Source organism: Zonotrichia albicollis, chromosome 1 (genome assembly GCF_047830755.1).
Source record: "Zonotrichia albicollis isolate bZonAlb1 chromosome 1, bZonAlb1.hap1, whole genome shotgun sequence".
Lineage (NCBI taxonomy): Eukaryota > Metazoa > Chordata > Aves > Passeriformes > Passerellidae > Zonotrichia > Zonotrichia albicollis.
The window spans coordinates 155,538,453-155,553,176 of NC_133819.1; the positions used below are offsets into that span (position 1 = coordinate 155,538,453).

General features: G+C 64.1%; 1 protein-coding gene across 1 annotated transcript in view; it reads right to left on the reverse strand.

The window, feature by feature from the left end:
* Positions 1 to 14,724, reverse strand: part of OPLAH (5-oxoprolinase, ATP-hydrolysing) — a 66,764-nt gene that overhangs the window by 34,099 nt on the left and 17,941 nt on the right. The window contains 9 exon segments of the mRNA XM_074558844.1: positions 877 to 1,028; positions 2,014 to 2,126; positions 2,731 to 2,869; positions 4,757 to 4,894; positions 6,485 to 6,655; positions 8,688 to 8,800; positions 8,893 to 9,164; positions 10,494 to 10,561; positions 10,935 to 11,073. Coding sequence (XP_074414945.1) covers positions 877 to 1,028; positions 2,014 to 2,126; positions 2,731 to 2,869; positions 4,757 to 4,894; positions 6,485 to 6,655; positions 8,688 to 8,800; positions 8,893 to 9,164; positions 10,494 to 10,561; positions 10,935 to 11,073 — 1,305 coding nt within the window.

Below are 14,724 nucleotides of genomic sequence, written 5' to 3' on the forward strand. Positions count from 1 at the left end.
CCAGGACCCCCCAAACGCCCCCCAAATCCCACCTGCGATGCTCATGGAGCCCCAGAACCCTCCCAAATCCCTCCCAAAGCCCCCCAGGACCCCCCCAAATCCCACCTGCAATGTTTATGGAGCCCCAGGACCCCCCCAGGACCCCTCAGGATCCATTCAGACCCCTGAAAGCCCCTCCAAAGTCCCCCCAAAGCCCCCCAAAGTCGCACCTGCGATGTTTATAGAGCCCCAGGACCCCCCCAAACCCTCTCAAGCCCCCTCCCCAGGACCCCCCAAACGCCCCCCAAATCCCACCTGCGATGCTCATGGAGACCCAGAACCCCCCAAATCCCTCCCAAAGCCCCCCAGGACCCCCCCAAATCCCACCTGCGATGTTTATGGAGCCCCAGGACCCCCCCAGGACCCCTCAGGATCCATTCAGACCCCTGAAAGCCCCTCCAAAGTCCCCCCAAAGCCCCCCAAAGTCCCACCTGCGATGCTCATGGAGCCCCAGGACCACCCCAAACCCTCTCAACCCCCCTCCCCAGGACCCCCCAAACGCCCCCCAAATCCCACCTGCGATGCTCATGGAGTGGTGCGAGAACACCAAGAGCGCCACCAGCTCCATGGCCGGGCCCAGGGACCCCCAAAGACCCCCCAAAACCCCACAGGACCCCTCAGGAACCCCCAAATTCCCCCAAAAGCCCCCCAAAAGCCCCCTCGAGACCCCAGCCCAGCCCACCTGCGATGCTCATGAAGCAGTGCGAGAACACCGAGAGCGCCACCGGCTCCATGGCCGGGCCCAGGGACCCCCAAAGACCCCCAAAAACCCCCCAGGACCCCTCAGGAACCCCCAAATTCCCCCCAAAGCCCCCTCGAGACCCCTGCCCAGCCCACCTGCGATGCTCATGAAGCGGTGCGAGAACACGGACAGCGCCACCGGCTCCATGGCCGGGCCCAGGGCCGGCGCTGTCCCCGCCGTCACCTCGATGCTGATGTCCCCAAGGGCGGTGACACGGGCCACGCAGCCCGGCTCCACCACGATCGTGCTGGGGGGCGCCACGGGGGTCACACGGGGGTCCCCCCAAATCCCCCCGGGGTCCCACAGGTCACACCGGGGGGTGCCCTGAATCCCACCCAGGTGCCACCATGCCCAGGTGTCCCTGTGTCCCCTCTGTCCCCACCTGTCCCCCTTGTCCCCGTCCTTGTCCCTGCCCTGTCCCCCATCCCCGTCCCCTCCTGTCCCCATCCCTGTCCCCACCGTGTCCCTGTCCCTGTGTCACCTCTCCCACTGTCCCCCTGTCCCATCCCTGTACCTGTCCCCTCTGTCCCTGTCCCTGCTGTCCCCCTGTCCGTGTGTCTGTGTGTCCCCATTGTCCCCCTGTCTCTGTCCCTGTCCCTTCTGTCCCCCTGTCCATGTGTCCGTGTGTCCCCATTGTCCCCCTGTCCCCATTGTCCCCCTGTCCCCATTGTCCCCCTGTCTCTGTCCCTGTCCCTTCTGTCCCCCTGTCCGTGTGTCCGTGTGTCCCGGTGTCACCTCTTGGTGTCGATGACAATGGCCGGCCCGGGCAGGGCGTGGTCCCTGTCCCTGTGTCCCTGTCCCCATCCCTGTCCCCTTGTCCCTGTGCCCCCCTGTCCCCGTCCGTGTGTCCATGTGTCCGTGTGTCTGTGTGTCCCCATCCCTGTCCCTGTCGGTGTCCGTGTGTCCGTGTGTCCGTGTGTCCCCATCCCTGTCCCTGTCTGTGTGTCCGTGTGTCCATGTGTCTGTGTGTCCCCATTCCTGTCCCTGTGTCCCTGTCCCCATCCCTGTCCCCCTGCCCCTGCTGTCCCCCTGTCCCTGTCCCCTTGTCCCTGTGTCCCCCTGTCCCTGTCCGTGTGTCCGTGTGTCACCTGTTGGTGTCGATGACGATGGCCGGCTCGGGCAGGGCGTGGTCCCGGTCCCCTTGTCCCTGTCCCCACTGTCCCATCTGTGCCCGTGTGTCTGTGTGTCCCCATCCCTGTCCCTGTCCGTGTGTCCGTGTGTCCGTGTGTCACCTGTTGGTGTCGATGACGATGGCCGGCCCGGGCAGGGCGTGGTCTGAGCCCAGCTCCCCCAGCAGGAACACGGGGGTGTCCCGGTACCCCCCCTCGAAATAGCACCGGGTCACCTGGGGGGACACCTGGGGTCACCTGGGGTCACCTGGGGTCACCTCATACCCAGCACCCACCCCTCGAAATAGCACCGGGTCACCTGGGGGGGACATGGGGACATTGGGGTCACCCCTGAGTCACCTGGGGGGACACTGGGGACACACCTGGGGTCACCTGGGGTCACCTCATACCCAGCACCCACCCCTCGAAATAGCACCGGGTCACCTGGGGGGACATGGGGACATTGGGGTCACCTGGGGTCACACCTGGGGTCACCTCATACCCAGCACCCACCCTCGAAATAGCCCTGTGTCACCGGGTAGGGGGGACATTGAGGTCACTTTGGGTCACCTGGGGTCACCCCTGGGGTCACCCCTGGGGTCACTCCTGGCTCACTCCCAGACCCCAGTTCCCCCCAGGCCCCCAGACCCCAGACACCCCCAGCCCCCCCAATTTCCTCCAGTGCCCCCTGGTTCCCCCCATTGCCCCCTGTGCCCCCTATTGCCCCCCATTCCCTGTGACACCCCCCCAGTGCCCCCTGTGCCCTCCCCATTCCCTGTGCCCCCCCCGGTTCCCCATGACCCCCTGGTGCCCCCCGGTGCCCCCCAGTGCCCCCCTCACCGTCTCCACCCTGGGGGGCTCCCCCCGGGGCGCCAGGGGGGGCTCGGGCACGGGCTCGGTGCTGCCGGTGCCCCTGACCCGCAGATCGTCCACGAGCACGGCCCGGCCCGGGATGGTGAAACCAAACTCCTGCTGGTACCTGGGGGGACATGGGGACACCTTGGGGACATGGGGACACTGACAGTGACACACACAGTGACACACGGCCCGGGATGGTGAAACCAAACTCCTGCTGGTACCTGAGGGGACATGGGGACAGTGACAGGGACAGGGACACCTTGGGGACAATGACAGGGACAGTGACACCTTGGGGACACACAGACAGGGACAGGGACACACGGCCCGGGATGGTGAAACCAAACTCCTGCTGGTACCTGGGGGGACATGGGGACACCTTGGGGACAATGACAGGGACAGGGACACCCTGGGGACACACAGACAGGGACAGGGACACACAGCTCGGGATGGTGAAACCAAACTCCTGCTGGTACCTGGGAGGACATGGGGACAGTGACAGGGACACCCTGGGGACACACAGACAGGGACACACAGACAGGGACACACGGCCCGGGATGGTGAAACCAAACTCCTGCTGGTACCTGGGGACAGGGACAGTGACAGTGACAGTGACACCTTGGGGACATGGGGACACTGACAGGGACAGGGACACACGGCCCAGGATGGTGAAACCAAACTCCTGCTGGTACCTGGGGACAGGGACAGTGACACCTTGGGGACATGGGGACACTGACAGGGACACACGGCCCGGGATGGTGAAACCAAACTCCTGCTGGTACCTGAGGGGACATGGGGACAGTGACACCTTGGGGACATGGGGACAGTGACAGTGACACACAGACAGTGACACACGGCCCGCGATGGTGAAACCAAACTCCTGCTGGTACCTGGGGGGACAGGGACACAGTGACACCTTGGGGACACACAGACAGGGACAGGGACACACGGACAGTGACAGTGACACACAGACAGGGACACACAGCCCAGCCCAGGATGGTGAAACCAAACTCCTGCTGGTATCTGGGGGGAAATGGGGACAATGACAGGGACAGTGACACCTTGAGGACATGGGGACACTGACAGGGACACACAGCTCGGGATGGTGAAACCAAACTCCTGCTGGTACCTGGGGGGACATGGGGACAGTGACACCTTGGGGACATGGGGACAGTGACAGTAACACCCTGGGGACACACAGACAGGGACCGGGACACACAGACAGTGACAGTGACACACAGACAGGGACACACAGCCTGGCCCAAGATGGTGAAACCAACCTCCTGCTGGTACTGGGACAGGTTGGGTGGCCATGGGCAGGGGTTGGTGGCACTGGGGTGGCACTGGTGACATTGTGACAGGTCAGAGGTGGCACTCACCTCTCGGTGAAGGTGCCCAGGAAGTCCCCAGCCCCGCAGGTGCCCGGGCCAGGCAGGTGGCACAGGGATGGGTGGGTGGCACTGTGGCAGGCTGGGTGACACAGGGATGGCACTGGTGGCACTGGGGTGGCACTGGGGTGGCACTCACCTCTCGGTGAAGGCGCCCAGGAAGTCCCCAGCCCCGCAGGTGCCCGGGCCAGGCGGGTGGCACAGGGATGGGTGGGTGGCACTGTGGCAGGCTGGGTGGCACTGTGACAGGTTGGGTGGCACTGGGGTGGCACTGGTGACACTGGGATGGCACTGGTGGCACTGTGACAGGTCAGAGGTGGCACTCACCTCTCGGTGAAGGCCGCCAGGAAGTCCCCAGCCCCGCAGGTGCCCGGCCCAGGTAGGTGGCACTGCGATGGGTGGGTGGCACTGTGGCAGGCTGGGTGGCACTGGGGTGGCACTGGTGACATTGTGACAGGTCAGAGGTGGCACTCACCTCTCGGTGAAGGCGCCCAGGAAGTCCCCAGCCCCGCAGGTGCCAGGCCCAGGTAGGTGGCACTGCGATGGGTGGGTGGCACTGTGGCAGGCTGGGTGGCACTGGGGTGGCACTGGTGACATTGTGACAGGTCAGAGGTGGCACTCACCTCTCGGTGAAGGCCGCCAGGAAGTCCCCAGCCCCGCAGGTGCCCGGCCTGGGCGGGTGTCCCTGCGCTGACACCATCAGGGCGCAGTCGGTGCCCTCGTAGCGCAGGTGCAGGAACGGCTCCGTGCGGATCTGAGCCCTGCGGGGACACGCGGTGGCACCCGTGTCACCCTGGCACCCTGTCACCCTGTCACCCTGGCACTGTGTCACCCTGGCACTGTGTCAACCTGGCACCCTGGCACTGTGTCACCCTGGCACTGTGTGTCACCCTGTCACCCTGGCACCACATCACTGAGTCACCCTGGCACCCTGTCACCCTGGCACCCTGGCACTGTGTCACCCTGTCACCCTGGCACTGTGTGTCACCCTGTCACCCTGACACTGTGTCACCCTGGCACTGTGTGTCACCCTGGCACCCTGGCACTGTGTCACCTTGGCACTGTGTGTCACCCTGGCACCCTGGCACTGTGTCACCCTGGCACCAGTGTCACTGGCACTGCGTCACCCTCGCACCACGTCACCCTGGCACTGTGTCACCCTATCACCCTGGCACCAGTGTCACTGACACTGTGTCACCCTGTCACCCTGGCACTGTGTCACCCTGTCACCCTGGCACCACACCACTGAGTCACCCTGGCACTGCCACCACGTTACCCACACCATCACCCTGGCACCCACACTGTCACACGGTGTCCTGTCCCCCTGGCACTATGTCACCCACACTGTCACCCTGTCACCCCATCGCCATGTCACCCACAGAGTCACCCTGGCACCTTGGCACCATGTCACACACAGGCACCGTGTCACCAGTGTCACCCACACTGTCACACGGTGTCCTGTCCCCCTGGCACTACGTCACCCACACTGTCACCCTGGCACCCCATCGCCATGTCACCCACAGGCACCGTGTCACCAGCGTCACCCACACTGTCACACAGGTGTCCTGGCATGTCACCATGTCATCGCGTCCCACGGTCACCCTGGCCCTGCGTTACCACATCACCCTGTCCCCGTGTGACCGTGTCACCCTGTCCCCAGTGCCACTGCCACAGCGTCACACTGGCGCTGTGTCACCAGCGTCACCGCGCCACCACCACTGTGTCACCATGCCACCCTGTAACCAGTGTCACAGGCACCCGGTCACCCTGTCACCACGTCACCCTAGCGCCCTGTCACCAGTGTCACTGTGCCACCCTGGCACCATGTCCCCAGCGTCACCATGTCCCCATATCACTGCCACCATGTCACCCTGGCACCAGTGTCACCGCCACTGCATCACCAGTGTCACCACGTTACCTGTCCCAGTGTCACAGCCACCACATCACCCTGTCACCGTGTCACCGTGTCACTGCCTCATCCTGTCCCGGTGTCACTGCCACTGTGTCACGCTGTCACCGTGTCACCGTGTCACCGTGTCACTGCCTCATCCTGTCCCAGTGTCACTGCCACTGTGTCACACTGTCACTATGTCACTAGCGTCACCACCACCACATCACGCTGTCACTGCATCACCTTTGCACCGTGTCACCGTGTCACCCTGACCCTGTGTCACTGCATCACCATGTCCGGTGTCCCCTGTCCCCAGTGTCACCCGTCCTGCCTGTCCCCATCCCCTCTGTCCCCGCTGTCCCCGTCCCCCCGGCGCTCCCGCCCGCCCCCATCCGGCTCTGTCGCGGTGTCGCATGTCGCGGTGTCAGTGTCGTGTGTCGCATGTCGCGGTGTCGCTCACGGGGCGAATCCCTGCGCGCTCAGCGCGTCCCGGCAGCGCCGCTCCAGCTCGCGGAGGCGCGCCTCGAGCCGCGGGAACGCGCCCGGGCCGTACGGGAGCGCGCACGGCTCCTGCTCCTCCTGCACCGCGTCCGCGAGGGCGAGCCCCAGCGCCGAGAGCAGCCCGCTGTGCCTGGGGACAGGGGACAGCGCTGTCACCGTGGGGACACCCTGGGGACACTGTGGGGACAGCGCCGAGAGCAGCCCGCTGTGCCTGGGGACAGGACAGGGGACACAGTGGCACCGTGGGGACATCGTGGGGACACTGCGGGGACAGCCTGGGACACTGCGGGAACAGCGCCGAGAGCAGCCCGCTGTGCCTGGGGACACAATGCCACCATGGGGACACCTTGGGGACACTGTGGGGACAGCCTGGGACAGCCCCGGGACACTGCAGGGACACCGTGGGGACACTGCGGGGACAGCCTGGGGATAGCCTGGGGACAGCCTGGGGACACGGCGGGGACAGCGCCGAGAACAGCCCGCTGTGCCTGGGGACAGGGGACAGCGCTGTCACCGTGGGGACACCGTGGGGACACTGCGAGGACAGCGCGGGGACAGCTCGGGGACATTGCGGGGACACCCTCAGGCCATCCCCGTCCCAACATGGGGACACCCCATCCCAAAGCCACCCACACCCCAAACCCCCCGGGCCCCCTCCCCACCCCCAGCCCTATGGTGGGAGGGGTCCGGGGCTCTCCAGGACCACCCCCACCCCCCCAGAGGGGAATCCCCTGGGACCCCCCCCAGCCCCGCCCTCAAATCGGGGTCCCCACCGCCCCCACCCCAAAAAGGGGATCCGTCCCCACACCCCAACCCCAACACGGGGGTCCCCACACCCCCTGCCCACCCCGGGGGTCTCCCCATGCCCCCTGCCCACGCCAAGGGTCCCTGTGCCCCCTGCCCATCTCAGTGTTCCCTGGGGGTCCCCACGCCCCCTGCCCACACCGGGGGTCCCTGTGCCCACCCCGGTGCCCCGTGCCCACCCCGGGGGTCCCTGTGCCCCCTGCCCATCCCGGGGGTCCCCGTGCCCCCTGCCCATCCCTGTGCCCCCTGCCCATCCCGGGGGTCCCCGTGCCCCCTGCCCATCCCGGTGCCCCCTGCCCACCCCGGTGCCCCGTGCCCACCCTGGGGGTCCCTGTGCCCACCTTGGGGGTCTCCCCACGCCCCCTGCCCGCCCGTACTTGTGGATGAAGATGCGGGCCATGCCCAGCGTGCGGGCGATGGCACTGCCCATCCCGGTGCCCCCTGCCCATCTCGGTGCCCCCTGCCCATCCCGGGGGTCCCTGTGCCCCCTGCCCATCCCGGTGCCCCCTGCCCACCCTGGGAGTCCCTGTGCCCACCCCGGGGGTCTCCCCACGCCCCCTGCCCGCCCGTACTTGTGGATGAAGATGCAGGCCATGCCCAGCGTGCGGGCGATGGCACTGCCCATCCCGGGGGTCCCTGTGCCCCCTGCCCATCCCGGTGCCCCCTGCCCATCCCAGGGGTCCCTGTGCCCACCCTGGTGCCCCCTGCCCGCTCGTACTTGTGGATGAAGACGCGGGCCATGCCCAGTGTGCGGGCGATGGCACTGCCCATCCCGGGGGTCCCTGTGCCCTCTGCCCATCCCAGTGCCCCCTGCCCATCCCGGTGCCCCCTGCCCATCCCGGGGGTCCCTGTGCCCCCTGCCCATTCCGGTGCCCCCTGCCCATCCCGGTGCCCCCTGCCCACCCCGGGGGTCCCTGTGCCCACCCTGGTGCCCCCTGCCCGCCCGTACTTGTGGATGAAGACGCGGGCCATGCCCAGCGTGCAGACGATGGCACTGCCCATCCCGGGGGTCCCGGTGCCCCCTGCCCATCCCGGTGCCCCCTGCCCATCCCGGGGCTCCCTGTGCCCACCCCGGGGGTCTCCCCACGCCCCCTGCCCAGCCCGTACTTGTGGATGAAGACGCGGGCCATGCCCAGCGTGCAGACGATGGCACTGCCCATCCCGGGGGTCCCTGTGCCCCCTTCCCATTCCGGTGCCCCCTGCCCATCCCGGGGCTCCCTGTGCCCCCTGCCCATCCCGGTGCCCCCTGCCCACCCTCAGGGTCCCAATGCCCACCCCGGGGGTCCCTGTGCCCCCTGCCCATTCCGGTGCCCCCTGCCCACCCCGGGGGTCTCCCCACGCCCCCTGCCCGCCCGTACTTGTGGATGAAGACGCGGGCCATGCCCAGCGTGCGGGCGATGGCACACGCGTGCTGTCCCCCGGCGCCCCCGAAGCACGCCAGCACGTGTCGCGCCGCGTCGTGTCCCCGCGCCTGCCGCCACCACCGAGGGGACACGCGGGTGACGCCGCTGCCACCCGCGCAGCCCCCTCCCCACAGCCACGCCCACCCCGGGGGTCCCGCACCTGCGTCAGGGCGCGGATGGGCCGGCACATGGCCTCGTTGGCCACGCGGATGAAGCCCAGCGCCACCTCCTCCACCGACAGCTCGGTGTCACCGGCGCTGTCGCCGCTGCGTCCCCGGAAGGCGCGGATGGTGGCGGCCAGCTCCCGGAAAGCCGCGGCGGCCGTGTCGCGACACAGGGGCTGGTCCTCGTTGGGCCCGAAGATGCGCGGGAAGAACTCGGGCAGCAGCCGGCCCAGAACCAGGTTGGCGTCCGTGACCGTCAGGGGACCGCCTGGGGACATTGGGGACATGGGGGACAATGAGGGGTCAGGGGACAGCCTGGGGACACGGGGACATTGGGGACATTGGGGACATTGGGGACATGGGGGTCAGGGGACAGCCTGGGGACACGGGGACATTGGGGACAATGAGGGGGTCAGGGGACACGGGGACATGGGGACAATGAGGGGTCAGGGGACCGCCTGGGGACACGGGGACATTGGGGACAATGAGGGGGTCAGGGGACAGCCTGGGGACATGGGGACATGGGGACAATGAGGGGTCAGGGGACAGCCTGGGGACACGGGGACATGGGGACAATGAGGGGTCAGGGGACAGCCTGGGGACAATGGGCACATTGGGGACGTTGGGGACAATGGGGACAATGGGGACATTGGGGTCAGGGGCGTCCGTGACCGTCAGGGGACCGCCTGGGGACACGGGGACACTGGGGACAATGAGGGGGTCAGGGGTCAGCCTGGGGACATTGGGGACATTGGGGACAATGGGGACATTGGGGTCAGGGGCATCCATGACCGTCAGGGGACTGCCTGGGGACAGTGGGGACAACAGGGGGGTCAGGGGGACATGCGAGGGCATCAGGGGACTGCCTGGGGACATTGGGGACATTGGAGATATTGGGGACATTGGGGTCAGGGGACTGCCTGGGGACATTGGGGACATTGGAGATATTGGGGACATTGGGGTCAGGGCAGTCCGGGGACAGCCTGGGGACAATGGGGACATGGAGGTCAGGGGATGGTCTGGGGACATGGGGACACGGAGTGTCAGGAGACAGGGGACAACGTGGGGACCCAGGAACAACGGGGACACGGGGACACCAGGGGTCAGGGGACACGGGGACATGGGGACACAGGGACACGGGGACAGGGGGACACGGGGACAGGGGACACGGGGACACGGGGACACAGGGACACAGGGACATGGGGACAGGGGACACGGGGACACGGGGACACAGGGACATGGGGACACGGGGACACGGGGACACGGGGACAGGGGGACACAGGGACACGGGGACAGGGGGACAGGGGGACACGGGGACACAGGGACACGGGGACATGGGGACACGGGGACACAGGGACACGGGGACATGGGGACACGGGGACACGGGGACACGGGGACACGGGGACAGGGGACACAGGGACACAGGGACACAGGGACAGGGGACACGGGGACACAGGGACACGGGGTCAGGGGACACGGGGACACGGGGACACGGGGACAGGGGGACACGGGGACACGGGGACAGGGGGACACGGGGACACGGGGACACGGGGACATGGGGACAGGGGACACGGGGACAGCGCTGTCCCTGACTCACCCTTGCGGTAACAGGCGGGGCCCGGGTGGGCGCCCGCGGACTCGGGACCAACCACGTAGAGCCCGGACCTGCGGGACAGACAGGGGGACACGGGGACAGACAGGGGGACATGGGGACAGATATGGGGACAGTGGGGACATGGGGACAGATATGGGGACAGCCATGGGGATATGGGGACATGGGGACAGATATGGGGACAGTGGGGACATGGGGACAGACACGGGGACATGGGGACAGAGGGACAGACAGGGGGACACCCTCGGGGACACGGAAGGGGCAGTGACTCCCATGGGTGCCCCTCACTCCCCAGGAGCCCCCTCCCCACATTCCCCTCCATCCCTGGAGCCCCCTCCCCAGGCCCCCTTCCCATCCCCGGAGCCCCCTCCCCAGCCCCTTCCCATCCCTGGAGCCCCCTCCCCACACCCGGAGCCCCCTCCCCACCTGAAGAAGAGGCGGGAGCCCCCCCCGGCCGCCACGGTGTTGATGTCGAGCTGGGGGGCCTGGATGGAGACCCCGGCCGTGCTGGCCTCGAACACGTGCTCGAAATGGCCCGCGAAACGGCTCACGTCCGTGGAGGTGCCTGGGGACCCCAAAACACCCCAAAACTGACCCCCAAAATACCCCAAAACTGACCCCAAAAATACCCCAAAACTGACCCCAAAACACCCCAAAACTGACCCCAAAATACCCCAAAACTGACCAGAGACACCCCAAAACCATCCCATCCCAACCTGAGAGACCCCAAAACCATCCCATTGAACACGTGCTCGAAATGCCCTGCGAAACGGCTCACGTCTGTGGAGGTGCCTGGGGACCCCAAAACACCCCAAAACTGACCCCCAAAATACCCCAAAACTGACCCCCAAAATGCCCCAAAAAATACTGACCCAAAATACCCCAAAACTGACCCCAAAAATACCCCAAAACTGACCAGAGACACCCCAAAACACCCCAAAACTGACCCAAAAACTGACCAGAGACACCCCAAACACATCCCATCCCAACTGCCCCATGAAACGGCTCATGTCCGTGGAGGTGCCTGGGGACCCCAAAACACCCCAAAACTGACCCCCAAAATATCCCAAAACTGACCCCCAAAATACCCCAAAACACCCCAAAACTGACCCCCAAAACACCCCAAAAAATACTGACCCAAAATACCCCAAAACTGACCCAAAATGCCCCAAAAAATACTGACCCAAAATACCCCAAAACTGACCCCAAAACACCCCAAAACTGACCCCAAAAATACCCCAAAACTGACCCAAAACTGACCAGAGACACCCCAAAACTGACCCCAAAACCATCCCATCCCAACCTGAGAGACCCCAAAACCATCCCATTGAACACGTGCTCAAAATGCCCCGCGAAACGGCTCATGTCCGTGGAGGTGCCTGGGGACCCCAAAACACCCCAAAACTGACCCCAAAACTGACCCCAAAACTGACCCCAAAACTGACCCCAAAAATGACCCCAAAATACCCCAAAACTGACCCCAAAAATACCCCAAAACTGACCCAAAATGCCCCAAAAAATACTGACCCAAAAATACCCCAAAACTGACCAGAGACACCCCAAACCCATCCCATCCCAACTGCCCCGCGAAACGGCTCACGTCTGTAGAGGTGCCTGGGGACCCCAAAACACCCCAAAACTGACCCAAAAATACCCCAAAACTGACCCCAAAAGTGACCAGAGACACCCCAAAACTGACCCCAAAACCATCCCATTCCAACTGCCCCACGAAGCGTCTCACGTCCGTGGAGGTGCCTGGGGACACCAAAACACCCCAAAACTGACCCCCAAAATACCCCAAAACTGACCCAAAATACCCCAAAAAATACTGACCCAAAACACCCCAAAACTGACCAGAGACACCCCAAACCCATGCCATTCCAACTGCCCCACGAAACGGCTCACGTCCGTGGAGGTGCCTGGGGACCCCAAAACACCCCAAAACTGACCCCCAAAATACCCTAAAACTGACCCCAAAAATACCCCAAAAACTGACCAGAGACACCCCAAAACTGACCCCAAAACCATCCCATCCCAACCTGAGAGACCCCAAAAACACCCCATTGAACACGTGCTCGAAGTGCCCCGCGAAACCGCTCGCGTCTGTGGAGGTGCCTGGGGACACCAAAACACCCCAAAACTGACCCCCAAAATACCCCAAAACTGACCCCAAAAACACCCCAAAACTGACCCCAAAAATACCCCAAAACTGACCCAAAATGCCCCAAAAAATACTGAGCCAAAATACCCCAAAACTGACCCCAAAAATACCCCAAAACTGACCAGAGACACCCCAAACCCATGCCATTCCCACTGCCCCGCGAAACGGCTCACGTCCGTGGAGGTGCCTGGGGACCCCAAAACACCCCAAAACTGACCCCAAAATACCCCAAAACTGACCCCAAAACTGACCCCAAAACACCCCAAAACTGACCCAACATACCCCAAAACTGACCCCAAAAATACCCCAAAAAATACTGACCCAAAATATCCCAAAAACTGACCAGAGACACCCCAAACCCATGCCATTCCCACTGCCCCGCGAAACGGCTCACGTCCGTGGAGGTGCCTACAGGGGACCCCAAAATACCCCAAAACTGACCCAAAACTGACCAGAGAGACCCCAAAACTGACCCCAAAACCGCCCCATTCCAACCTGAGAGACCCCAAAAACACCCCATTGAACACGTGCTCGAAATGCCCCGCGAAACGGCTCACGTCCGTGGAGGTGCCTGGGGACCCCAAAACACCCCAAAACTGACCCCAAAAATACCCCAAAATTGACCAGAGACACCCCAAACCCATGCCATTCCCACTGCCCCGCGAAACGGCTCACGTCTGTAGAGGTGCCTGGGGACCCCAAAACACCCCAAAACTGACCCCAAACACCCCAAAACTGACCCCCAAAACACCCCAAAACTGACCCCAAAAATACCCCAAAAACTGACCAGAGACACCCCAAACCCATGCCATTCCAACTGCCCCGCGAAACGGCTCACGTCCGTGGAGGTGCCTGGGGACCCCAAAACACCCCAAAACTGACCCCAAAAATACCCCAAAACTGACCCCCAAAACACCCCAAAACTGACCACAAAATACCCCAAAACTGACCCCAAAACACCCCAAAACTGACCCCAAAACACCCCAAAACTGACCCCCAAAACACCCCAAAACTGACCACAAAATACCCCAAAACTGACCCCAAAACACCCCAAAACTGACCCAAAATACCCCAAAACTGACCCCCAAAACACCCCAAAACTGACCCAAAATACCCCAAAACTGACCCCAAAATACCCCAAAACTGACCCCAAAAATACCCCAAAACTGACCCCCAAAATACCCCAAAACTGACCAGAGACACCCCAAAACTGATCCTAAAACCATCCCATCCCAACTGCCCCACGAAGCGGCTCACGTCCATAGAGGTGCCTGGGGGGACCCCGAAACTGAGAGACCCCAAAACTGCCCCATCCCAAACCCCGCAGGACCCCCAACCCCAGACAGACCCCAAAATTGAGGGACCCCAAAACTGAGGGACCCCAAAAACCCCATCCCAAACCCAGGGAGACCCCAAAACTGCCGCACCCCAAAACTGGGGGACCCCAAAACTGAGGGACCCCAAAACTGAGGGACCCCAAAACTGCCCCATCCCAAACCCCGCGGGACCCCCAACCCCAGACAGACCCCAAAATTGAGGGACCCCAAAAACACCCCATCCCAAACCCAGGGAGACCCCAAAACTGCCCCATCCCAAACCCAGCGGGACCCCCAACCCCAGACAGACCCCGAAATTGAGGGACCCCAAAAACACCCCATCCCAAACCCAGGGAGACCCCAAAACTGCCCCATCCCAAACCCAGCGGGACCCCCAACCCCAGACAGACCCCGAAATTGAGGGACCACAAAACTGAGGGACCCCAAAACTGAGAGACCCCAAAACTGCCCCATCCCAAACCCAGTGGGATCCCCGACCGCAGACAGACCCCAAAATTGAGGGACCCCAAAACTGAGGGACCACAAAAACACCCCATGCCAAACCCAGACAGACCCCAAAACTGCCGCACCCCAAAACTGAGGGACCCCAAAACTGAGGGACCCCAAAACTGAGAGACCCCAAAACTGCCCCAATCCCAAACCCAGCGGGACCCCCAACCCCAGACAGACCCCGAAACTGCCGCACCCCAAAACTGAGGGACCCCAAAACTGAGGGACC